The sequence below is a fragment of the Rhododendron vialii genome, chromosome 9a (genome assembly GCF_030253575.1).
Source record: "Rhododendron vialii isolate Sample 1 chromosome 9a, ASM3025357v1".
Taxonomy (NCBI): Eukaryota; Viridiplantae; Streptophyta; class Magnoliopsida; order Ericales; family Ericaceae; genus Rhododendron; species Rhododendron vialii.
Genome location: NC_080565.1, coordinates 1,121,469 through 1,147,204, shown reverse-complemented (window position 1 = coordinate 1,147,204; position 25,736 = coordinate 1,121,469). Strand labels below are relative to the sequence as shown.

The 25,736-nt window shown below is 37.9% G+C and overlaps 1 protein-coding gene across 3 annotated transcripts; it reads left to right on the top strand.

Moving 5' to 3' along the window:
* The first annotated feature begins 712 nt into the window (after positions 1-712).
* Positions 713-24,468, top strand: LOC131301397 (putative disease resistance protein RGA3). Of its 3 annotated transcripts, XM_058327690.1 has the most exons (5): positions 713-828; positions 7,630-11,114; positions 11,303-11,394; positions 11,505-11,593; positions 11,966-12,433. In XM_058327690.1, the coding sequence occupies exon 2, from the start codon at positions 8,216-8,218 to the stop codon at positions 10,607-10,609; it is 2,394 nt and encodes a 797-aa protein (XP_058183673.1). In that variant the 5' UTR covers positions 713-828; positions 7,630-8,215; the 3' UTR covers positions 10,610-11,114; positions 11,303-11,394; positions 11,505-11,593; positions 11,966-12,433. The 3 variants fall into 3 exon arrangements, with proteins under 3 accessions (XP_058183673.1, XP_058183674.1, XP_058183672.1); XM_058327691.1 differs by lacking the exons at positions 11,505-11,593; positions 11,966-12,433 and adding an exon at positions 24,079-24,468; XM_058327689.1 differs by lacking the exon at positions 11,505-11,593 and having other exon boundaries at positions 11,966-12,431.
* Positions 24,469-25,736: the final 1,268 nt, after the last annotated feature.

The following is a 25,736-nucleotide window of genomic DNA, read 5'->3' as shown; positions in this document are numbered from 1 at the left end:
GTATAAGCTAAAAATAGAACAAGCCCTAGAAAGTTTAGGAAGCAAAGGCATCTAAGCTATACAAGCAAATGTGTATGATCCCATAGAACGAGCAGGACTAGAATGGAAGATAGGATCCTTTTTGCCCAAACCTAGTTACGTACCACAAGCTAATAAGATGTATATTTCTGAAAACAGAGAAGCCCATCTTAGATTTAATAGTTATAAATATCAAGCACTAGATAGAGAAAAGGATAGTGAAGTAGAAGTAGAATCTTCTAATATGGTAAAAGAACTTACAGAATTTACTCTAGATATGTTAACAATTAGAAAAAAGCCTTTAACTCAGAGTCAATTAGAAAGACTTGAATTTATAATAGCAGCAAAAAATCCTATAGTAGATTCAACTTACGAAGATTACCTTTAGTTAATAATTCCGAAGAAAGTTAATGTATGAACAATCAGAGTTAACTGATGAAGAGCATGAAGCCATAGTTAGCACCAGATGATATAGAGATCAAAAGAATTGGGAATATCTCTTTAAGAAAACTCCAGTTCACAAAATCAGCATCAATAAAGATTAGATGGAAGAGAATCAAGATGTGACTATGGGCCCACAAAAGTGTACCCGACATCTTCATTTACATTTCATTTGAATTTGAACTTTTTATTTGAATGTCATTTAAGTTCTGTAAACTCTATAAATAGAGTCAGTCTTTTCATTTGTAAAAACGACTCTCCGAGCATTGAACACTTGCCTTCAACCATTTGTTGCAATTGTAAATGATCGAGTCAATCTTCAGCAGATGAGCACTTTGTAAATTGTAGCAGTTTTCAGCTTTAATATAAGTAAGTTCTCTCTTTCAAGTTTTTAGTGTTCTTTAGGGCAACCCGAAAGGGAAAGCCCCTATGGCCAAAAATAATATATGATAATTGTATGATATATATATATATATATATATATATATATATATATAGAGGAGTTTTCAAGTGAGAGATCCCTCATTTTGTTAAAATGAGGGACTTTCATTTTCCGATCAAATTTTGAAAATCCGAACCGTTCAATGTGTGCAGAACGTAATTTTAAGGGTCCTCACGAGAAATCAGCAAAAAAAATGACCGGGAAGGGCGTCATCCGAGCAGTTTTTTTTGAACCGTTCAATGAAAACTGCTCGGATGAAGCCCTTCCCGATCATTTTTTTTGCTGATTTCACACGGGGACCCTTAAAATCACGTTTTGATTACTTTGAGCTGCTCGGATCATCGAAATTCAATCGGGAAGGGGAGTCCCGCATTTTAATAAAATGAGGGATCCCTCACCGGAACCTTATATATATATATATATATATATATATAAGTAAGTTCTCTCTTTCAAGTTTTTAGTGTTCTTTAGGGCAACCCGAAAGGGAAAGCCCCTATGGCCATAAATAATATATGATCATTGTATGATATATATATATATATATAGAATATATCTAGTGAGGGATCCCTTACCAGTCTACGGTGCGGGACTCCCCTTTCCCGAGCACATTTCGATGATCCGAGTCGTTCAAAGTGTGCAGAACGTGATTTTAAGGGTACCCGCGAGAAATTAGCAAAAAAAATGAACGGGAAGGGCTTGATTTGAGCAGTTTTTTATTGAACCGTTCAATAAAAACTGCTCCGATCAAGCCCTTTCCGGTCTTTTTAAAGAGAGATGACTTTAGGCCTTCAAATCGTAATGCTCTTTTGAGTCCTTTTATCTCGTTTATGCCAAGGTGGCGCTTAGGGTGTGTGGATTTGGGAGTTGGTTAAGAAGGAAAGTAAGAAATCTTTTGGATAAAATAAATGTTGAACTTGACAAATCTCTAGGCGAAGAGTGGTTGTTTTGATAATAAAAAAAAAAAGGTTGAGTCAAAGGCAAAAGAATATATAGATTTATATACAATACATATGTTATTTAAACAGCTCACCTGGGCCACAAGGTGATAAGTACCGAGTAGGATACTAGGATTTACATCATTTTGTTATCATCCCTTATATTTTTCATGCTTAAGATTGACTTACTTTGGAAAAGAATTCAGAAACTCGAATCAGATGTTAGACGCACTAAGGTACTCCTAGAACTTAGTACTCCTACTACTGTTGGGACCTTTAAGAGCTAAAGCTTAAGATCTTTGAAGAAGAACTAGAACAAGTCTCTAGACAATATTATAGAGTCCCTCTTATTTGTAATTAAACTAGTTTATGTCAGACAAAAACAAAAAAGAAATTCTTAAATTTTCTGTACTCATAATATTCAAAAAAAATCCAAGAAACAATTAAAAAATTAGACGAGTAAATTTTGGAAGCCATTATTATAGTAGAAGAATACGAAGCTAAATACGGTACAAAAGGTTGTAGACTAGATTTATTTTAGACTGAAACAAAGGATATATAGAAGATCGTAGGAATCAACTATTAAATTTTGCATATCTAGGATATTACGAAGATAAATTAGCAGAGCTAGACGTTTTAAAAGAAGAAAAAAGAACAAGAGGACTTGATTACCTTCAGCTAGCACATGCAGGCAGCTTCTAAATTTCATAACGTAGTCCCAACGCAAATGTTAGTACATTTCGTTGCTAAAATTATGTCCACTCCCCGCATTCAGCCATGTCACCACCAGGGCCGGCTCCGGATAAGTCCCACAAGCCCGTTGGCTTGGGCAATCCCCTGGGCTTGGGCAACCCAAAAAATAAAAATTCCATGTAAATATAAATACGTATATATTTTAATTATTTGGACGCAAACACAACATGAAGGATTGTGATGGTTTGTTGATTAGTTGGGCATACTTGAGTTCCCTCATATTTAGGTGCACCCAGGTTCAATTCCCGTGCCCAACACTGAGATTTAATTGCATCCACTTTTCGCTCTCTCTTTTTTTTTTATTTGTCCAGATGAAAAGGCATTTGTTGTTGGTGTCCATTTTTTTATTTTGGGAGATACTTCTTCTCCATCAACAATTAGGGTGTATTCCACTCACTAAAATAAATATTTATTTTTTGAATTAAAGGTGATGTATTGTGAGAGAATAGCCTGTCTTGTAAAACAGAAAATAAGAACCTTAACGGCATGGCAAACTCCTCCAAGAAAAGAAAAACAACTACTCGCATTCGCGTAGTGATGTATGCAAATATGAAAAAAAATACATGCATATGTATATAATGTATACACAGAACTCACCAATTTAAAAAAAACTTCAATAAAAAAATTAACCATTTTTTAAGTCAGGTTTGTATTTTTTCAAGTTGGTCCAAAATATTTCATTTTTCAATTTATCATTAAATATAAAACTATGATCAAAATAAAAATAACTAAAAAATGAAGGATAAAATAAATAGAAATCCATCAATTTTTTTTTGAATCGAACCATGCTAAATCATAAAGCACTTAACCCAAATTTCATTTTAATTTTAATTTTTTGAGAGAATTCAAACTAAAAGCACATTGTGACCGTGATTTTTTTGCCTTGTATTTTTTATTAATTTTTTTATGACTTAATAATAAGCGAGCAACCAAACTTTAGGTTGGGCTTGGGCAACCCAAACGTCGGGGCTAACATTGGTCACCACCCACCTCCGCCACCGCACTCTGCCACCATCTTCAACCACCGCAACCACGCCCCACCCTCCGCCACCACCATGCAACTATCAATCTCAAAATTACGTAATCAAGTAACCGCTTTGTTTTCAATTTCTTGGTTTTTGTAGCAGTGGTAATCAACAATAATTTAGGTACGTCAAGAAATTGTTGCCTAACGACGAGTTTTTTCTCCTTTTTTTTTTTTCCTTCCCCTTTTCGTTTGCTGCTGGTTTCAGCAGTGTTTTCTCCTTTTGTGAGACTTTCTCCCCTGCGTGGCACATAATTAAAAGAAGAAATGGAACAGAAAAGATCAGTTTTGACGGGGCAAAGCAATAGACCCATGTTGTAAGTAGAAAATCACACACACACATATCAATCCCTGGATTTGTTGAATTCACTTAAAGAAAAAAGAGGTGACACATTTCAAAGACCAAAGATCAAAGTTATTTAGTTTCCCTTGGTTGGTGGTCCATTTGGGAAACTTTAGCAGGGCTCAAATAATGCATTGAGGATGAAAAGTCCTTTGGTAGTGACATGTTGGTTGTTTTGTGGAAATTTCAGCATTTAGGCAAATTGTATGACAGCACCATATGCCTGCATCCACCACATACTTGTTTACCTTTTCTTGTTAACAATGCTTGTCACGATCCAAATCCGGGAGCATGATTGGCCGTGTTCCATGAAGCAATCATGGGACACGAAGCCTAATTAAAAACATTTTTAACAACTTGAAACAAATAAAGAAAATTTTGATATTTTATTACAATAAAATGCGCGACACCAAACCAATATTTTTCTTAAGCAAATGACACAATATCTCATACTTTCCGATCTCCAAATTCCACAATGAACTGCCAATAAATAAAAGTACGGAAGTTGTTTGATAATAGAAAAGAAATAAAAATGTAGACATCCTAGAGGTCCCGACAATGCCGCATAGTCCACTATAATGCTCCATGAGCTAACCTGAAAAAAAAAAGTGGAATAAATCCGTCAGCTGACGAGCTCAGTGAGTAGTTAAGTTACTAAGGGTGATAATACAAAGTGGCATGCTTTTGAACGAACAATAATGAGGGTTCCAAAGAAGTGGTTTCAAATTAATAAGGGAGATAGATAGTTCAATGAATACTATCAACAAACTAAATACTGAACAAAAGGATCAATATCTTAACAAATAGTATCTACTAGCTGAATAACGGATTAATGAATACTATGAACAATAATCGAATCACCACAATAATTATACCAAACAATGAGTCCAATAATATCTGAACGATGAACATGAAAGACGGGAGTTTAAACCAAAGTGAGAACCATAACTGCTTCGTTCGCTCCGATATAACAGATAACGCCTCAAGCGTAGGGTCTAATACGTCAGTTGAAGCATGATAATCTGGAAATCCGGGATCGTACCCAAGGGAATAATTATATGGCTTGGTCGGATTTGTAGATGCAAGTAAGGGCTTTCGGCCTTTAGACAGCCAACTTTGTTTTACTTTAAACGATGGAAATAAAAGGCTAAATTAAAAACGAATTAACTAGAGAAAAGATAGGCTAGGTCTAGGAATTATTAACACCCAAGGCTCGAGTTAAATCACACTCTTCTCCCAATTACACAATTTAAGATACTTGATTATAGTTCTCAAATCGAAAGATAAAATGATTTGAGAACCAAGCTAGCTCTAGAATTCATTTGGCAAATAACTCAAGCGACAGAGCTCTAAGCATCATGTGTGGTGGGTAGGCGATGCTCCCACCTACACATGATCAAAGAGATTAACACCTCGGTGATTTGTCAAACAAACCCGAACCCCACATCAATTTTTAAATCAAAGTTTAAAGCTTTATTGGGTGCAAAATGCAATTATCGCCCGAGCCATGAGAAGCTAATCATCCCATGACCTAACCCTTGAAACTACTCACACATATCTAGAGAGATAAGAGCGAGCAAAAATTTACTAAGCATAATTGAAAAGCAACACTAGAAGAAAATTAGAGATTACGATAGATCGGGAGTAAAGAAACAACTTTAATTAAAGCAACAATATCAAAATCCAACAATTAAAGGCAGAAATTAAAAATATTTAAAACTGAAAATGAAGAACACTCAAGAACAATTTAAATTGCAATGAAATCTAATCTAGATCTAGAAATTGTACTACTTGAATCTATGCTACTTGTTTGTACAAAATGATGACATAAGCTTTTATACTCCGGGGATCCACGCTTAGAATATTCCCGAGATGCTCTGAAAATTTGCCCTTAAATCCCTCACCATCGATGGCAACGGCCTTAGTATGCTCTGCTATGGACTTCGGCATCGATGGACCATATAAAATTACATCGATGCCGAGCTGCTTTGTTCAATTTCCACTAATTGCCTCGGCATCGATGGATCTTCTCCCTTGACATCGATGCCGAGCTCAATAGCTCGATGCTTGGCCGTCATCCTCTGCCTTGGCTGCCTGCCTCTTGCTCGAGCAATTCTGCTTCTGCTCGGGCAATCCTACTTCTGCTCGGGCAATCCTACTTCTGCTCGGGCAATTGGGTCATTTTCAGGCCATGACATGCCTTAAGCCTCGAAAACTCCCCTGTTTGGCGATTCACCTACAAAACAGAACTAGAACACTCTATAAGCAAACAACGTTAACAATAACTAATTAGTACTTAAATTAAACTAAAACTAAACACTAGCGCACCCTACATTACATTCTCGGGTGCTTATCAATAACCACCAATTACCAAGTACCAAATGCCAAATATTTTCTCAGGGCTTTGCCCGTTGGATCCAACACCGTACGTAGAATCACCACAGGATGGCGCCTGAGACCTTTTCCTTAAGTCGATCCGGAGCAGGGTCACAGGGTATTTTACAAGTTTTTTCCCTATCCGTTGAACACTAGAGTCACAAGGTATTTCACAAGTTTTTTTCCTAGCGGCCAAAGTCACCACAATATTTCATGGGTCTTTTCCTTGGACTTTCACAAATATAAACATATAGTCCATGGTCCCAAACACATAAGAACAACGACGAATTGGAGGCACCTGCACCAAGCTTATTCTCCGTGTCGTTGCATAGTCACAATAATATTATGGAGTTAACGAATCGACGACAATAAACAATGAGGGCAATCAATCGATCACAAATATTATCAAATAACCTTGTATGCCAAAAGGTACGCCAATCGTCAATAAATATGAGAGCACGAATAAGAATATCACTTATCGGATTAACAATGAATAAACAAACTGTCAAGAATAGATAGACCCAAAAGAGGATTCCAAAAAAAGGGATCACATGCTTAACCACTCACCTTATACCGAAATGCGAACACCAAATGCAACGGATGATAAAACCCTCTAATCTGAATCACAATGGGAGTAAATGCATAACCATAAGTATTTACATTAACGACTGCTAACATGCTACTATGGTACTAAATTACTATGGCAATAACAGTTATATATTCATAATTCTACCCACCATCACTCCACGCACACCAACAGCCAACACACGCCACTCTCTCTCTTTCTCTATCTCTCTTTCTCTCTCTCTCTAAAGTGACAAACAAAAACCCAACTAATTAAACCGGTTCCAAATCAATCTATAAAGATGAGAAGAAAAAGGGATTAATAGTAAAGAATTACCACTTCAGGAAGCCAACTAAAACCCGACTGCCGCAGCTCTCTCGTTCATCTCACGGCCTGGAATAAAATAACCCTAGTTTTGTATATGTATAAGAATAGAGGGCTCTCTCTCTTACGTTAATTAAATACCATCAACTGACTCGACCCGAGTACACTAAACGGCCCATTATAATACGTACTCACGTAGATATTCGAGTTCAAATAAATTTTCAAAGTACATGAAGTAAATAATAGCAGACATTATTTTTATTAGAAAGAAGTTTGAAAAAAGAAAAATAAAAGGATGTAATTATTTTGGTCATATTTTCCTTTTACTGAAAAAGTGGGATGTCACAACGTTTTTGTTCTTTTTTCATTGATCCTATGCGTTGCATTTTCTCTATTCCTTTTATTCAGCCCAGGTTTCATTTGTGAAGAAGGATTAAAGATGTCTGTTTATGCTCTCATCGTTGCTTCTGAGGCAGTCCTGACAAGCCTGATTCCACTAGCAACTGAACAAATCAAGGGGGCAGTGTTTAATTTCCAAGATGATCTCACCTCTCTCCACAGAAGGTTAACCACGATTCAAGCTCTCTTAAGCGACTCTGGAAATAGCGCAAGGAAAATAGAATCAAGAGTTCTGGAACTGTGGCTGAAGAATCTCAAGCTTGCAATTTGTGATGCCGAGAACGTGCTGGATGTGATTGCTTATGAAACTCTTCGAGGCAAGTTGGAGGTGTGAAAGAGGGATAAGGTACGCAACGTCTTTTCACACTCAAATCCCTTGGCATTACGTCCCAAGATTGCCAATAAGGTCAAGAATGTCAATTCATTGCTAGACAGAATCTGCAAAGAGGCAATTGAAATTGGCCTTAGTCCAGCAAATCAGGTCATAAATGCTAGTGTTGCTGTTGAGCCTAGTGAATTCACTAGGCTGACTCACCCCTTTGTAGATGATTCCAAGGTTGTGCGTAGGGATGCTGATGTCTCTACGGTGAGAGACATGTTACTCGGCTCTGGTGTAGAAGATGATTTATCTGTGGTTGCCATTGTAGGAATGGCTGGGCTAGGGAAGACAACCCTTGCTCAGCTAATTTACACAGACAACAAGGTTGAGATCTGTTTTGGTAGTCAGAGAATGTGGATTTGTGTGTCAGATAACTTCAATGTTCAAAGGCTATTGAATGAGATGATGCAATCTCTAACTGGCGATAAATCTGACACACCAAACATTGGAGGATTAGTAAGAAAACTTCAAGAGAAACTAAATGGGAAAAAATATCTCCTTGTACTGGACGATGTTTGGAACACAAGTTCAAAAAATTGGGAATCCATGAGGAATGCTTTGCAAGGAATTGGTGGTTGCAAGGGAAGCAAAATTTTAGTCACAACCCGCAGTATGGAGGTGGTGTCAACCATGCAAACGTCTCCATCTCACACTCATCGTTTGAGTGAGCTATCGTCTAATGATAGTTGGAACCTGTTTACGAAAAGAGCTTTTGCGAATGGAGGACCAAGAGAAAATCAAACTTTGGTGGATATTGGTAGAAGAATGGTAGCACAGTGTAAGGGTGTGCCATTAGCAATTAACTCTTTAGGAGGCTTATTGTATTCTAAGCAGCATGAAAGCGAATGGGAGTTAATTGAGAAGACTAAAATGTGGAAATCACTTGCCAATAAAGACGGAATTCTTCCAATATTGAGGCTTAGTTACGATCATTTACCGTCCCCATGTTTGAAACAATGTTTCGCATATTGTTCCATTTTTCCAAAAGACATTAACATCAACAAGAATGAGTTGATTCGACTTTGGATGGGTCTAGGATATCTTCACCCTTTTACAGGAAGCGACTTTAAAATGGAAGATTTAGGCAACGAATATTTTAATATCTTGTTGCGTAATTCTTTTTTTCATGAAGTTAAATTGGACGAGTATAATAATATTGCCAACTGCAAGATGCATGATCTTGTACATGATCTTGTGCTTCATGTTGCAGAAGGAAGTTCTTTGACTTTGGAAGCTAGTGAAGTTAAGAACCATCCAGACGTTCAACATCTCTCATTGAACATTGGGGACGAAACGAGGTTAGATATTTCGAAAGCAAATGTTGGAAACTTGAGGGCGTTATTTTTAACTGGACATCTCCCTCAGAAAACTGACTTTGTCAAATGTGTACGTGCCCTAAGGTTAGTAGGAAACCATGTGAAAGAGTTGCCAAAATCAATGAGCAAGTTCATACATTTGAGGTATCTTGACCTCTCAAAAACGAAAATTGAAAAACTACCAAAGTTTATCACCAATCTCTACAATTTGGAAACGCTAGTTTTGCCATCGTCTCTACAAGAGCTCCCGAAAGAAATCCATCGGTTGATTAACTTGAGACATCTATGTATGGATGAAACAAAAATTAGTTCGAAGATGATTCCGGCAATGATGGGGCAGTTGACTTCTTTGCAGACATTACGATGCTTTGTTGTGGGTGAGGATGTGGGCCACAAGATTGAAGAGTTGGGAAGCTTAAAACAGCTAAGAGGTAGATTACGTGTTGAAAATCTAATGTTCGTGAGCGACAGAGAAGAAGCAAAAAAGGCCGATATTATAGGAAAAAAGGACATGCAAGAGTTGGCATTTCACTTTGGACTTGAAAGATCTCACTCTAACCATGCGGATGTGTTGGAAGGACTTCAACCCCACAAAAATCTTAAGAGTTTAATACTCGAAGAATTTGGAGGACGAAAATTTGCATCATGGATGACCAGTGCCAATCCCCAGTTCCTTCAAAACTTGGTGAAGATTGAATTAAGGATTTGCCAAGTATGTGAACAAGTCCCAACACTCGGACAACTTCCACATCTTGAAGTCGTTGAAATGGCGGGATTGGATAATCTAAAACGTATTGGTCCTGAATTCTATGGATTGGACGAGGGCATTGTCGGTAGTAGTAGCAAGAGTGGGGTAGCAAGAGGGGGAGTAGTATTTCCAGCATTGAGAACACTTAGTCTTCGCGATATGGGGAAGCTAGAAGAATGGTCAGATGTATCATCCTTGCCAGTAACTACCACGAGTGAGATAAACTTCTTTCCTTGTCTCAAAGAGTTGTTAATATCCAATTGTCCTCAGTTGATAACTATTCCAGGTCAATTGTTATCTCTCCAGAGCATAACTATTCAATCGAAGGATTCTGCATGGCGTAGGAGTCAAATGACGGATGGTCCCTCCTTGTTGATGAGGGTCGATCCAAAGTCGGAACTTATTGCTCTTTTCATTGAAGATTTGCTTGGAAAAAGTAGCAGATCCCTAAGAAATCTGGAAATAGAGGTATTGGAGGAGCTGCATCATTTACCGAACCAGCTACTAAACCAAATTTCTAATTGGTATAAGAAGAAACAGAGGTAACAATATCCACCAGCCTACCATCCCTTCAACAGCTTTCGATATCGCACTGCCCTCAGTTGAGATGTTTGCATCGTGCATCCTGACATCCCTTAAGATGATGGCTATAGTAGGCTGTTCAAGATGGGAAAGTTTCTGAGAGAAGGGGCTGCTCTCCCCCTCAACAGTGCCCCTTCATCTCCCTGGAGTCTGTAACCTTAGTGGGTATGGAAAACCTTACATGTCTGCCTGATCTTGACCACCTCACTGCCTTGAAAATTGAATTTTTCATTTTGGGAAACATTGGAAGCTCTGCCAGAGTGGATGGGTAAATTGTCATCTCTTCAATCACTGGAGATCTGGAGTTGTCCAAATCTGATGAGTTTGCCCTCCCGAGAAGCAATTCAGCGCCTTTCCAATTTACACCGTTTGGTTGTATATCTATGTCCCATTCTAGCGGAACAGTATAAGAAGGGAAGCAAGGAAGAGTGGCGCAAGATAGCTCGTATACCATCGGTCACAATAAACGGTAATTTATTTCTCTAATACCCGTTCTCATGATTCCTTGGCACTTAAAGTGCTAAGCACAATTGCTCTCTCTCTCTCTCTCTGGATTGTGCATATCTTTCGTGGGTCTTTATGAGTGTCCATTTGATGAAATCAGAGAAAGTAATAGTACATGGAAAATCTTATCTAACTTGTTTCAATCACTAGCAGGATTTGGGAGGGACCGCTGTAAACATCTAAATTCGCAGAAAGAGCTCGACCAATTCTTACTTTTGAAGGCAAAGCAACCTCCAGCCAATCATGTAATTTCTCAACTTTCTGCGTATTCTTTAGCTTGCATCTTTGTGGGACTAGCATCTCTGGTCAATGTAAACAATTGGTTTTTGATCGGAGAAAAATTGTCGCGCGACAGAGGTTCTCAAGGGTCTTACATGTGAACCCTGCCGCTATTGACCTTGTTGAGAAGATGCTAACTTTTGATCCTAGACAGAAGAATCACAGGTGAGTATTTTTAAGCCCCGCCATCTGTTCGAAATGCGAATCTGAGATTCATTGTCCATATAGCATTGCACAATAACTCAAAAGTCTGTATATATCACCATGTGATGTTTCTAATCTAGTAAAGAAAACCCTTCGACGCCGTCCCCAAGTTCAAAGGACCATTTTTAGCAGCTTCTGAGCTCCTTCAGTTTTTATTTCTTTGAAATCCTGGGAAAGTCTCCCTACTGCACCATTACGAAGTTGTTAAATTGATTCATTTTCGCCATCCTGTCATCCAAATGTCGTTCATAAACCGGTTTACTACTATGCTTCGGTTTTGGGTCCGATAAATGCTTCTTAATGCATTCCTTCTTGTATTTTGGTGGTTTTCAGTCGAGGACGCTCTAGCTCATCCGTACTTGACATTGCTCCATGATGTCAGCGACGAGCCTATTTGCATGACTCCTTTTAACTTCGACTTCAAACAACTGCCTTGACTGTGAAACAGACAGGGGAGTTGATTTACATAGAGGCGCTTGCTTTTAACCCGGAGTATCAACAAATGTGAAGAGCCATATGGTACTTTGCATTTTGTGGTTTTCAATCAGTATAGGTGCCGATGTGATACGATACGATGATTATTTCTTCAATATCGAGTGTACGTATGTTCCCTGAAACTGAATAATTGAAATATTCGATTGTAGGACTACAATTTTTTCGGTATTTGTACAGCTGACACGGTGCTGCTTGTATGGTAATTTTCCCCCTCGTCTACTATTTTTCCGGTATTTGTACAGCTGACACGGTGCTGTTTGTATGGTAATTTTCCCCCTCTTGTCTATTTATTACGAGCTGATTTTGCTGTTGATAATCTGAAATACTGTTTTATGGGTGAACTTGTTTGCTAGTTCTCTCTCTCTCTCTCTCTCTCTCTCTCTCTCTCTCTCTCTCTCTCCATTTGTGCTATATGTTACTCCATTACCAATATTTAAGTTTTGACACTATACTTTTCATTAAGTTCATTCGATCCATTTATGTGGGTTATTGTACTTGTGAAACCTATTTTGCTTCCTTACTCTAATATCGTCAGACCCGCATACCTCTAGTCTTAATTTTTACGGTAATTATATCTCACGGGTTCTAGTGTGTAAAATGATACTCTTATAAAGTTGCATTATTCAGTGTTGCATGTGGGCCCAACGATGACTATTTCTTCTTTGTTCGGTGAAAATTAGTATTGTTAGAATAGTTAAATTAACACCTTGGAGGAGAAGTTAAACTCCTGACCTTCTTACTCCCACGGTGACATTCCATTAACGCCATCAGGCTTTATGAATACTCCAGTATTTTGCATTTACGCGGTTGGAATTCGTCAAACTATAAATGTTTTGGTTGTTAGTATTTTAGTTTTACAACGGTCAATAGCATCTATGGGTTGCCCTATTATATATGTCATACTTCATTTATGTATAATCCTGTTAAAGAATTTAGTTCGTTCAATTACTCGTATATAACTAACAAAGTCAGTCACCTCCATTACTAACATTTGAGTTAATCACTATTTTTTCCTATTTTCAAAGTCATTTTGATTCATTTGGAATGATCATATAATTAGATATATATTCGGTCCAGTACCGTTTTGTAAAACCAATTGTTTTTAAGCATTGAAATCGTCGGTTCCATATCCTCTATTCTGTAGATGGTACTTGTATCTTTTGTGTCACAGTTTATTCTGTTGTATATAATTGAGTTATTCATTGTTGTGGAGCACATTTGGCCATTTCATTAATTCCATTATGCTTATTGTTTTCAATACTACTTGTTCTATGCGGACATGATTCACTAAAAATTAACCAAATTTAACTTTTTTTAGAAGTCCGCAAATGACGATTTATATGATGTTGTGTTAATAATTGTTGTGAGTTCCACAGGGCCCACTTCGGTAGTATTTTTGTACTAACGTAGACGGAATTTAACTGAAAAATAAACAACTTTAATTAACTTGTCTTGAAATCCACAAGTGAAGGATATCTACAGATATTATTAGTTATTATTGCCGGCCGTGGGATCTATTTTTCATTAATGCTATTTAGATTTTTAATAATTATTTTACGTTTTTCGCATTCTGAATTAATCTAAACAAGTCAAATTTCACTCTTTTTTGTTAAGTCCGCAAATGACAATGAAAAGTATTTTCCCGCTTGTATTATAGATACTGCTTTGCTTCTTGTTGCATTTGGTTTTGTAGCTAACCTATGTATTTAGAAGTTCAAACCGGGAACTGAACCGAAACGAATTTTTTGAATTATGTCAAATCGGACGAGACGAGTCTACTTGAAAGCCGAAAAATACATCTGATTCGGTCCGGTTTTCCGGTTTGGGCCAATTCGGCCGGTTTTCCTAACACCCCTACTTTGAACTGGTAGATTGCAAGGGCTTTGCCGCTTTGCTTTGTTACTTTGCTATGCCTAATGAAAGTTAATTTACCAAAAAAACAGTACTTCACATCGTCTCGTTAACTTTTGGTTTTATTAATTTTCTTTTAAAGAAATCGTTGCTGAAATAGTAAATAGAGTAGTTTTCATTAATTAATGGGAAATTTATAGAAATGGTCCTCCTAATTTCACCCGAGTCTCATTTTCGTCTCTCAAGTATCAATTACAACTCTTTTGACCTTCAAGTTTGGTTTTCGTACCAAATTGGTCCAATTGATAACTTCTGTTAGCCAAACTGGACTGAAAAAATCAAATTGATGGCAGTTTAGACATTGCAATTCATACCAAGTTGGTCCAATTGATAGCGTTTGCCTCAATCTGATGTTTCCATTCAGTTTGGCTAACTGGCGTTATCAATTGGACCAACTTGGTATGAAAACCAAACTTGAAGGTCAAAAGAGTTGCAATTGATACTTGGAGAACGAAAATGAGACTCGGATGAAACTAGGAAGACCATTTCAATAAATTTCCCTTAATTAATTTGTTGTAGAGCTACAAATTATGGGAGGAGTGATTATCCAATTGAATCTGCGGTCCTCACTGAAGGGGTTGGCCTGGAGGTTTTGAGACTTGGGGAATTCACTCTCTCTTACATTATTTGTTTCGAAACCTCCCTAGTGTTATAAATCTAAAAATCACCAATTTAAGCAATCCTTGACCTTTTTTTAAGCAAAACTCAAACCTTAAACAATTTAAGTTTCTACTCACATTTTACTCAAATCAGGAGACTCAAATTTTGTGTGACTATATTTTTCCTCTCAAATCTACAATGAAGGTTATTAATTGCTACTCCTTCTGTCCCAAATTGCCATGCTACATACACTACACACTTTCACGACACCATCTACTACATTCTTTATGGGTTTCATTTCGGGTCCAACAAAAAATACAGAAAAATATCCATAAATTTTAAAATAATATTTTAGGGGGCCCAGTAAAAAATCAGCTCTAACGGGTATCGAAAAAACCGGTCATAAGGTTATGAGAGTTTATATTAGGAAGTACTCTCTCGATCAAACGGCTACAACTAACATGAAATATTGATCGGACGGTTGTAGAGGGTGCTGGATTTATATGTATAGACAAAAACCGCTCTGTTTTATAATATAGATACTACTATAAAGTTGCATTATTCAAAATCGTGGGCCCAAGGATATTATTTTATTTTTGTTCGGCGAAATTAGTGACCTTTCCATTTTCGCCATCAGGCTTTTTATGAATGGTATTTTGCATTTACGCGGTTGGAATTCATCAAACAACTAAATAAGTTTTAAATTTTGTTTTATCCCGCAAATGGCTATTTATTTAATGTTGCATTATTTATAAATTGTCGCTCACACGGGGCCATTTTTTCTAATGCCATGATGAGGCTTTCTTGGGTGCAATTCTGACGGGGCAAAGCAATATTATTGGTTGGTGGGTTCCTCTGGGAAGCTACTTTAAAGCTCAAATAAAGCATTCAGCATTTTTTTTTTTAATTAATCATCTATCCCGACATGAGGAGTTTAAAATTTACAAAATTATGACCAAAAGCAAAAAAAAGTTCATTAAAGACGAAAAAAATATCAAACAGCTGTCTTATTTGTTTAAAGTGCCGTCTTATTTGAACTCTTTCGGCATCAGTTCACACTTTTATATTTTTTCAGATTTTATTCCCAAAAATTAGGACGAAAAACTAAATAAAAAATTATGAAAAATAAAAAATATACCAAAAATAAGTTTTAGACTTACAAATTAAAAAGAACATAGCCGTAGTGACTAGTCAGTTAAACCAGCGAAACTCCTTTACAGATTCGTGGAAATTTTTGCACGAGCCCACAAATTATGGCTAAACTGAACGTCTGGACCCAACTACCGACAACGCAATTAGCTCTCAATTTGTTGTCATTTGCTCCACATGAGAGTGAGCCCTTGTTAATTCTACGTTCACACTCCTTTTACTGCCGTTTGATGCAAGGAATAAAAAATTCAAGTTAGTGTTTTTCGGTCATGTGTGTCGAGCGGGCCAAACGCTAGTTGATAATAGTTGTACTCCTAGACTCCTATTAAACACCACTGACCACTCAAGTCTCTTGTATTCTCTAGCTAATCGTTCTCCTCATGAACAAGTCTTAAAGAATTTCGGTTCTTTTCTACTTTGGAAGAAAAAATGGTTGAATCTCTCCCCTGCACAACTGCTGCCGAGTTGATTTCCCAAGCAAACCAGTAGATTAGCCTGGCATGGGGTTTTGAGAAAGACCTCGGGAAGCCCCGCCAGAAGGCTAACAACCATTCAAGCTCTCTTACGCGATGCTGAGACAATGAGAATGGAATCGGAACCCTTGATCGAATATTTGGCTAAAGAGTCTCAAAGCTGGAACCAGTCGACTTTATTTTGACACCATGTAGTAATCCCGGCGGCGGAGGCATATGATGGCCAGTGCCCGTGCCCCCACTGGATGGATTTGTTTCGGGTTTTTTTTATTTTATTTTTTTGGCATTTTTAAAAAAACCGTAGAAATTTTAGTGCATCACATTTGAAGAAGGAAAAATCAGTGAAGGCATTGCTAGTGCTACATGGTGTTTCAATGTTATTCTCCAACACATATTAACGTGAGACTCTCAAGACTAAATATTTGAATTCAGTATAACCATGTGATGGAAAAGGGTGTTGGGATTGTTGGGAATGCCTTGTATTCTTTAGTCCTACATTGGTTAATTATGTTGTTCCCGTTTTTGTAGCCTATTATAAATAGGGCTTTTGGGGGACTTCTAGGAATTATCTTTTGGGCTTTCATATTGTGGCTTTTCTAGAGTTACGGATTATAGCCGGCTCTTTGTATCTCTTCTTCACGTTGGTTAGTGAATCCTCTCTCTCCTCGCCTGTGGACGTACCCAACTTGGGGAACCACGTATATCTTGTGTCTTTGTGATTTCTTGTCTAGTTTTCAATTTCTCGTTCTTAGCTTGCATTCATAGCGTTCGTTACAACAAACTGGTATCAGAGCCTTAGGTTACAAAAACTAGGGTTTCGTTTCCGATTGTGGCTATGGTGGCTAAATTCGAGATTGCGAAGTTTGATGGGCAGAGCAGCAGTTTCAGTCTTTGGAGAGTAAAGATGAAGGCGTTGTTAACCCAACAAGGATTGCACAAGGTTTTGTTAGGCAAGACTAGTTCTGGAATCAAAGTGGAAGATTGGGATGATACGGATGCCGAAGCTCTGAGTTCTATTCAGTTGAGTCTGGCAGATGACGTTCTTCGTGAGATGGAAGAAGAAACTTCAGCAGCAGGAATTTGGTTGAAGTTGGAAGGCATATATATGACGAAGTCGCTCACCAACAGATTATATCTCAAACAACGTCTTTATACGTTTCGTATGCCAGAAGGTATACCTGTTAAAGATCATTTAGACGAGTTCAATCATATTATTATGGATCTGAAAAATATTGATAGTAAAATTGAGGATGAAGACCAAGCCCTAATTTTGCTATGTTCTTTACCACTTTCGTATGAGCACTTTGTTACAATCCTATTGTATGGCAAAGACACGATATCCATGGAGGATGTTAAGGCCAGCCTATATTCGAAAGAATTGAGGAAAAAAGTGTCAGGTGAGGGTGATGCACATGCGGAGGGTTTGTTTGTTAGGGGAAGAACAACAGAAAGGGTGGAGTCGAGTAATAGGGGAAGATCCAGATCATCAGGTAAGAAGAAGGGAAAGTGCAATTATTGCAAGAAACCCGGGCACTGGAAAAGTGACTGTTTAAAACTCAAGGAGAAGGAAAAAGAAGACCAGAAAGGGGGTAAAGTAATTGCTGGAATTGCTGAAAGTTCAGATGAGTCAGATAATGTGTTATCAGTTACAGAGGGCGATTCTCGCTCTAATACCGAGTGGGTTCTAGATTCTGGATGTTCATACCACATGTGTCCGCATAGAGAGTGGTTTTCTACTTATGAGGCAGTCAATGGTGGTACAGTTTTGATGGGCAACAACATGGCCTGTAAGACTGTTGGTTCAGGAACGATTCAGCTTAGGATGCATGACGGTATTGTTAGGACTTTATCTGAGGTTCGACATGTTCCGGATTTGAAGAAAAATCTTATATCCCTGGGTGCTCTTGATTCTCATGGTTGCAAATTCCTCGGTGAAGGTGGAGTTTTGAAAGTCTCAAGGGGTGCATTAGTACTGATGAAGGGTCAAAAGCGTGGTAACCTCTATACACTCCAAGGCAGTACAGTTTTAGGTGCTGCAGCAACGGTTCCTTCATCCAAGGTTTCAGATTCAGACTTGACTCGTTTGTGGCATATGCGCCTTGGGCATATGAGCGAAAGGGGGATGACAGTTTTGAGCAAACAGGGTTTGCTATGTGGCCAGAAAATTGAGAAGCTGGATTTCTGTGAGCATTGTGTTTACGGCAAGCAGTGCAGGGTAAAATTCAGTACAGCTGTTCATCGCACCAAAGGCACGGTGGATTATTTTCACTCGGATCTTTGGGGTCCCGCAGAGGTAACTTCTAAAGGTGGTTTTCGATATTTTATGAGTATTATCGATGATTTCTCTCGTAAAGTTTGGGTGTATATGTTGAAACATAAGAGTGACGCCTTTAATACATTCAAACAGTTTAAAACTTTGATTGAGAATCAGACTGGTAAGAAAATAAAACGTTTGAGAACTGACAATGGTATGGAGTTTTGTCTTGGCGAGTTTGATAAGTTCTGCAGCGATGAGGGCATTGTGAGGCATCACACAGTGAGAAAAACCCCTCAGCAGAATGGTGTGGCTGAACGAATGAACAGGACTCTTTTGGAGAAGGCACGTTGTATGTTGTCCAATTCCGGATTGGGCAAAGAATTTTGGGCTGAAGTTTCCACAACATGGTATTTGGTGAACAGGTCTCCGTCGACTGCTATTGAGTGTAAGACTCCGTTTGAGGTATGGTCAGGTCATCCAGTTGATTATTCTGTGTTGCGTGTTTTTGGGTGTCCAGCTTACGCTCATGTGAATGAGGGTAAATTGGAGCCACGGGCCAAGAAGTGTATTTTCTTGGGTTATGCAGCAAGTGTCAAAGGGTACAGGTTATGGTGCTCTGATGATTTGAAGTTTTTGATCAGTAGGGATGTGACTTTTGATGAAAATTATCTAATTAAGGGGTCTAAGCAGGTTGATGATACAGTTCAGGAACAGAGTGTTCCAAAGCAGGTCGAGTTTTTGAGTGAATCTTCTGACTCAGGGAAGAAACACATTGAGAAGCCAATTGAAGAGGAGTTCAAGAGTTCAGACACAGAGGTTGATGCATTAGTTGAGCAACCACGCACTATTGCTAAAGATAGGCCAATGAGGGAGATTCGGCCTCCTGAAAGGTATTCGGCTTATTCTGAGATGGTGGCCTATGCTTTATCAGTTGCTGAAATAGTTGAGTATAAGGAGCCTTCAAGCTATACGAAAGTTGTTTTGAGCGCTGAGTCTACACAGTGGTTTATTGCTATGAATGAAGAGATTGAGTCTCTTCAGAAGAATCAGACATGGGAGTTAGTAGAACCGTTGAAAGGGAAGAGGATTGTTGGATGCAAGTGGGTCTTCAAGCGCAAACCAGGTATTCCAGGGGTAGAAGACGCTCGGTTTAAAGCTCGGCTAGTGGCGAAAGGATACAGCCAGAAGGAGGGTGTTGACTACAATGAGGTATTTTCACCAGTTGTAAAACATAGTTCCATTCGCACTTTACTTGCTTTTGTTGCATGTTATGATCTTGAGTTAGAGCAACTTGATGTCAAAACTGCGTTTTTGCATGGCGAGCTTGAAGAACAGATTTATATGTGTCAGCCTGAGGGATTTGTTGTTTCTGGTAAGGAGGATCACGTTTGTTTACTTCGTAAATCTTTGTATGGCCTCAAGCAATCCCCTAGGCAGTGGTATAAGCGGTTTGATACTTTTATGATAAGCCAGTCATATTCAAGAAGTGAGCATGACAGTTGTGTATATTTTCGAAAACTTCCAGATGGTTCATTTGTTTATCTACTGTTGTATGTTGATGATATGCTTATTGCTGCCAAGAGTGTGTCAGAAATCAACAAGTTGAAACAACAGTTAGGTGGTGAATTTGAGATGAAAGATTTGGGTGCGGCAAAACGTATTTTGGGTATGGAGATTTGCAGAGATCGAGTAGCTGGCAAATTATTTTTGAATCAGAAGTCTTATGTTCTTAAAGTACTTGAGCGCTTTGCCATGCAGAACTCGAAGCCAGTCAGTACCCCTTTGGCAGCACACTTTCGACTTTCAGCTGAGTTGTTACCACAGTCGGAGGATGAGGAGAAGTATATGTCTCAGGTTCCATATTCATGCGCAGTTGGGAGCCTTATGTACGCTATGGTATGTACTCGTCCTGATATTTCACATGCAGTTAGTATCGTTAGTCGTTATATGGGGCGTCCAGGAAAGGCACATTGGGAGGCTGTAAAATGGATACTACGGTATTTGTGCGGAACTGCAGGTGTTGGTCTATTGTTTGGGGTTGCCAATTCTGGTAATCATGCTATTGGTTATGTTGATTCGGATTTTGCCGGTGACCATGATAAGAGGAGGTCTCTGACAGGTTATGTTTTTACTCTGTCCGGAAGTGCCATTAGTTGGAAAGCTACTTTACAGGCTACAGTCGCGCTGTCTACAACAGAAGCGGAGTATATGGCCATTGCTGAAGCTGTGAAGGAGGCATTGTGGATGAGAGGTTTGCTTTGTGAGCTTGGTCTTGCACAGGGTGTGAATTCAGTATTTTGAGATTCGCAGAGTGCTATACATTTGACTAAAAATCTGATATATCATGAGAGGACCAAGCATATCGATGTCAGGTATCACTTCGTTCGGGATATCATCTCACAGAAGCAAGTTGAGGTGAAGAAAGTGGGTACGGCAGATAACCCAGCAGATATGTTGACTAAACCGGTTCCGGTTGCCAAGTTCAAGCATTGCTTGGGCTTGCTTGGTATTTGCAGTTGATCGCCCCTCGGGGGCATTTGGCGAGTGAGAGGTTAGAAGGGGATAGCTATATTTGGTGATTTGGTTCGGTGGAATTCAAGTCAAGGTGGAGAATTGTTGGGAATGCCTTGTATTCTTTAGTCCCACATTGGTTAATTATGTTGTTCCCGTTTTTGTAGCCTATTATAAATAGGGCTTTTGGGGGACTTCTAGGAATTATCTTTTGGGCTTTTATATTGTGGCCTTTCTAGAGTTACGGATTATAGCCGGCTCTTTGTATCTCTTCTTCACGTTGGTTAGTGAATCCTCTCTCTCCTCGCCCGTGGACGTACCCAACTTGGGGAACCACGTATATCTTGTGTCTTTGTGATTTCTTGTTTAGTTTTCAATTTCTCGTTTTTAGCTTGCATTCATAGCGTTCGTTACAACAGGGATACCACCTAACAGTCCCAGAATCACAAAACAATTAATCACTCACAAGGAAGCCTCCATTCACAGAATATTCGCCTCCAAACCACCAAGTGTTTATGGAATTATAAATACGTATAAATTATTATCTTATTAGAAAATACAAATCAAGCGATCGCTCCTTTTCACCCTTTTCATTATTTCTTTATTTTTCTTCTTAAATCTTTCAATAAGACCTCTCTTTTGTATTAAAGATGATTCATTAAGACCACTTGGGGAACTTATAAATTTATCCGCAAGATATGATTATTTTAATTTTTTTTCATAGCTATTTTAAGATTATTCGATTGTTAAACACTTTTCAAATAGAAATAAGTCTTGAACAAATAGTGCAAAAAAAAAAATTCAAGGCGTGTCAAGTTCGTTAAAAAAAGAAGATTATCTCTTTTTTTTATGATAAAGTGTATGGATTGTGCCCCCATTGGTGCGATTTTCTAGCTACGCCACTGTTTACAAGCTCGGATTTGAGTATCAATTGTGCGCTTTTGTCACAAACGGCATTCCATCCGTTTCCCAAGTCTTGAAACAAGAAAACGAGTATCAAACTCTAAGTAATATACTAAGGCTCCGTTCAGTTGCCAGGAATATTGTACGGGAAAGTTATTCTCAGGAAAAGTCAAGTAAAGTGAAGTAAAGGAAAAAGAAAATTATTTTCATGTGAGTGTTCATTTGACAAAAGAATTTTGCAAGAATAATTAAGGTTTAGTTGTTCATTTGTCAGGAAAAAGAAACTTTCGGGAAAATTTTGTGAGTGTTCACTCATTTTCCTTTTCCCGCGACGCAAAATTCTGTGTTTTTTGCAGGATCACTTTTGCAGGAAAGTAATTCCTGCAGGAAAACTTAAAAACATGTTTCCCATTACTTTCCTGCCAACTGAACACTACAAAAATCATGAAAAAGTTGATTTTCCCATCATTTCTTGTACTTTCCTGGCAACTGAACGGAGCCTAAACAGACTTAACAAGTAGAAATTAGGTAGTGTAAATGGACACATTCACGCCCCTATCAATTAAGTTCCAATTTCGAAGGGGCATAGAAATAGACCTGGTTGTTAATCGAAAATCACCCATATATTTGTTTTAATCATTAGATTTGTTGAATTCCATTAAAGGAAAAAAAGGGACGCGGGGGCTCTGCTGCCCAGGGGTGGGCAGCAGCCCCTGCCCACACTCACACACACTCACACACGGCACCGTTTCGTTAAAGAAAAAAAAAAAATTCTTCCGCTTGCAATCCTAAGGAGCAGAAACATAATTATGAGAGCCTTAGAGTTAAAATTTAATTATGTCTCTTTAGAATAATATGATCAGAATAATAAGATCTTCACGTCAATTCAAACGAATTGAAAATTGGAGCACTTAATTTTTTAATCATATTTTTTAATATATAAACGGTATAAAAATTAAGTGTGCCACTTTTTAATTCGTTTGAACAAGTACGAATATCTTATTATTCTAATCATATTATTTTAAAGAGATATAATTAACTTTTGTCTGTAGAACTCTCATAATCACGTTTCTGATCTACAGGATCCTAAATAAAGAGCAGATACTTAATTATGAGAGTCCTAGAGACAAAAATTAATTATATCTCTTTAAAATAATATGATTAGAATAATAAGATATTCGTACTTGTTCAAACGAATTAAAAAGTGACACACTTAATTTTTTAGACCGTTTATATATTAAAAAATATGATTAAAAAATTAAGTGCTCCAATTTTCAATCCGTTTGAATTGACGTGAAGATCTTATTATTCTGATCATATTATTCTAAAGAGACATAATTAAATTTTAACTCTAAGGCTCTCATAATCACGTTTCTGCTACTTAGGATTGCAAACGGAAGAGTTTTTTTTTTTTTTTTTAACGAAACGGTGCCGTGTGTGAGTGTGTGTGAGTGTGGGCAGGGGCTGCTGCCCACCCCTGGGCAGCAGAGCCCCCGCGTCCGAAAAAAAGGTGAAAAAAAAATGCAAAGAGCACGAAAAGTCCTTGGGTAGTGACTTGCTGGTTAGACCAGTGAGACTCCTTTACAGGCTGTTATTTCTTTGAAATTTCCATACTTCTAATGAACTCCTTTACGAGCTGTTATTAATTTCTTTGAAATTTCAATACTTGTATTATTTTTACGTTATCGTTTTGTAGATTAGACAAACATTATGGGACGGAGGGAGTATCTTTTTTCACATGGACCCAACTGCAAAGAACCCGACTCCTTTTCGAAATTAGCTGTCAATTTATTATCATGCGCTACACATATCGGATCGATTGAGACGATTTTTCGCTTAGCCCACTCGGTTTTTTTTTTCTATTTCCCGGTCAAATTACATCTTTGTTCTCACACATATTGTTATGGTACTTGCTTGTGAACTCCTAGCTTGGTTTTAGTAAAGGAAAATACTCCTCGTATGACAGTAATGCTTGACATTACGTAGAGTTCTAGAGGGCCGCTGGATTTGATTCTAACAAGGTTAGCTTGTTGGATCAACGCAGATTTGAGATATCTGAAATTTCAGTCTATGATTTGACTATACTTCTTTTTTGGGTCCGATAAATGCTTCTTAATGCATTTCTTCTTATATTTTGGTTGTTTCAGTCGAGTACGCTCTAGCTCATCCGTACTTGACATCACTTCATGACATCAGGGACGAGCCTATTTGCATGACTCCTTTCAACTTCGACTTCAAATTGCCTTGACTAAGAAATAGATGGGGGAGTTGATTTACTGAGAGGCACTTGCTTTTAATCCGGAGTATCAGCAAATGTGAAGAACCATATGGTACTTGCATCTTGTGGTTTTCAATCAGCATGTGTGCCGATGTAATATGATACATGGTCATTTCTTCATTACTGAATGTATATATGTGTGTATGTATGTTTCCTCGAACTGAAGAATTGAAATATTCGATTGTAGGACTACTATTTTTTTGGTATTTGTACAGCTGACATGGTGCTGCTTGTATGGTAATTTTCCCCCTCTTGTCTATTTATTACGAGCTGATTTTACTGTTGATAATCTGAAATACTCTCTCTCTCTCTCTCTCTCTCTCTCTCAATTTGTGTTATTGAGGGTTTTCCTAATGTTATTTACTAGTAGCAATTATTCAAATTTACTTTTTTTTGAAGCAACAACTGACGAGCTTTGGTTGATTAGAACTGTTAATTGCATCTATCGGTTGCCTAATTATATTTGTCATACTTGTTTTCTTTATAAACCTATCAAACCTTTTAGTGAATTCAATTTCGTGAATCAATAATGCCCTTTCACCTCCATTACCAATATTTAAGTTTTCACACTGTACGTTTCATGAAGTTCATTCGATCCATTTATGTGGGTTATTGTTGTACTTGTGAAACTTATTTTGCTTCCGTACTTTAATATTGTCAATTTCACTTACCTCTATTCTTTCTATGGCAAGTACTCATATATCTTACGCATCCTAGTATGTAAAATTATATATAAAGTTGCATTATTCAGTGTCGTGGGCCCAACGGAGACTTTTATATTTGTTCGGCGAAAATTAGTGCCCGTTCCATTATCGCCATCTGGCTTTTTATGAATGGTATTTTGCATTTACGCGGTTGGGATTTGTCAAACAACTTTTGTTTTCGCCCGCAAATGGATATTTATTTAATGTTGTATTATTTGTAAATTGTGGCTCACACGTGGGCCCTTTTGTCCTAATGCTATGAGGCTTTGTTGAGTGCAATTCTGACGGGGCAAAGCAATATTATTGGTTAGTGGACCCCCTGGGAAGCTACTTTAAAGCACAAATAATGCATTCCAGTCAAACATCTTTTGTTTTCGCCCGCAAATGGATGTTTATTTAATGTTGCATTATTTGTAACTTGCTGCTCACACGTGGGCCCTTTTTTCCTAATGCTACGAGGCTTTCTGAGTGCAATTCTGACGGGGCAAAGCAATATTATTGGTTGGTGGACCCCCGCGGAAGCTACTTTGAAGCTCAAATAATGCATTCAGCATTAGAAGTCCTTAGCTGGGTGCATTCTAGTTTACTATTCTTTTTTTTTTTTGTGTTTTGTTTTTCTTCGAGTGATTTTTTTTGAATTAATCATCCGTCCCGACGAGAGCAGTTTAAAATGTACTCCCTCCGTCCCAAATTAATTATCCTGTTCGCAAAACGAGAACTTAAAAATAATACAAATTTTTCAAGAAAAACTCAAACTTTTTTCAACAATTTGCTAGATATTCATGAGTTCTTTTAATTGATAAAAAAAAGCTAGAATTTTTTC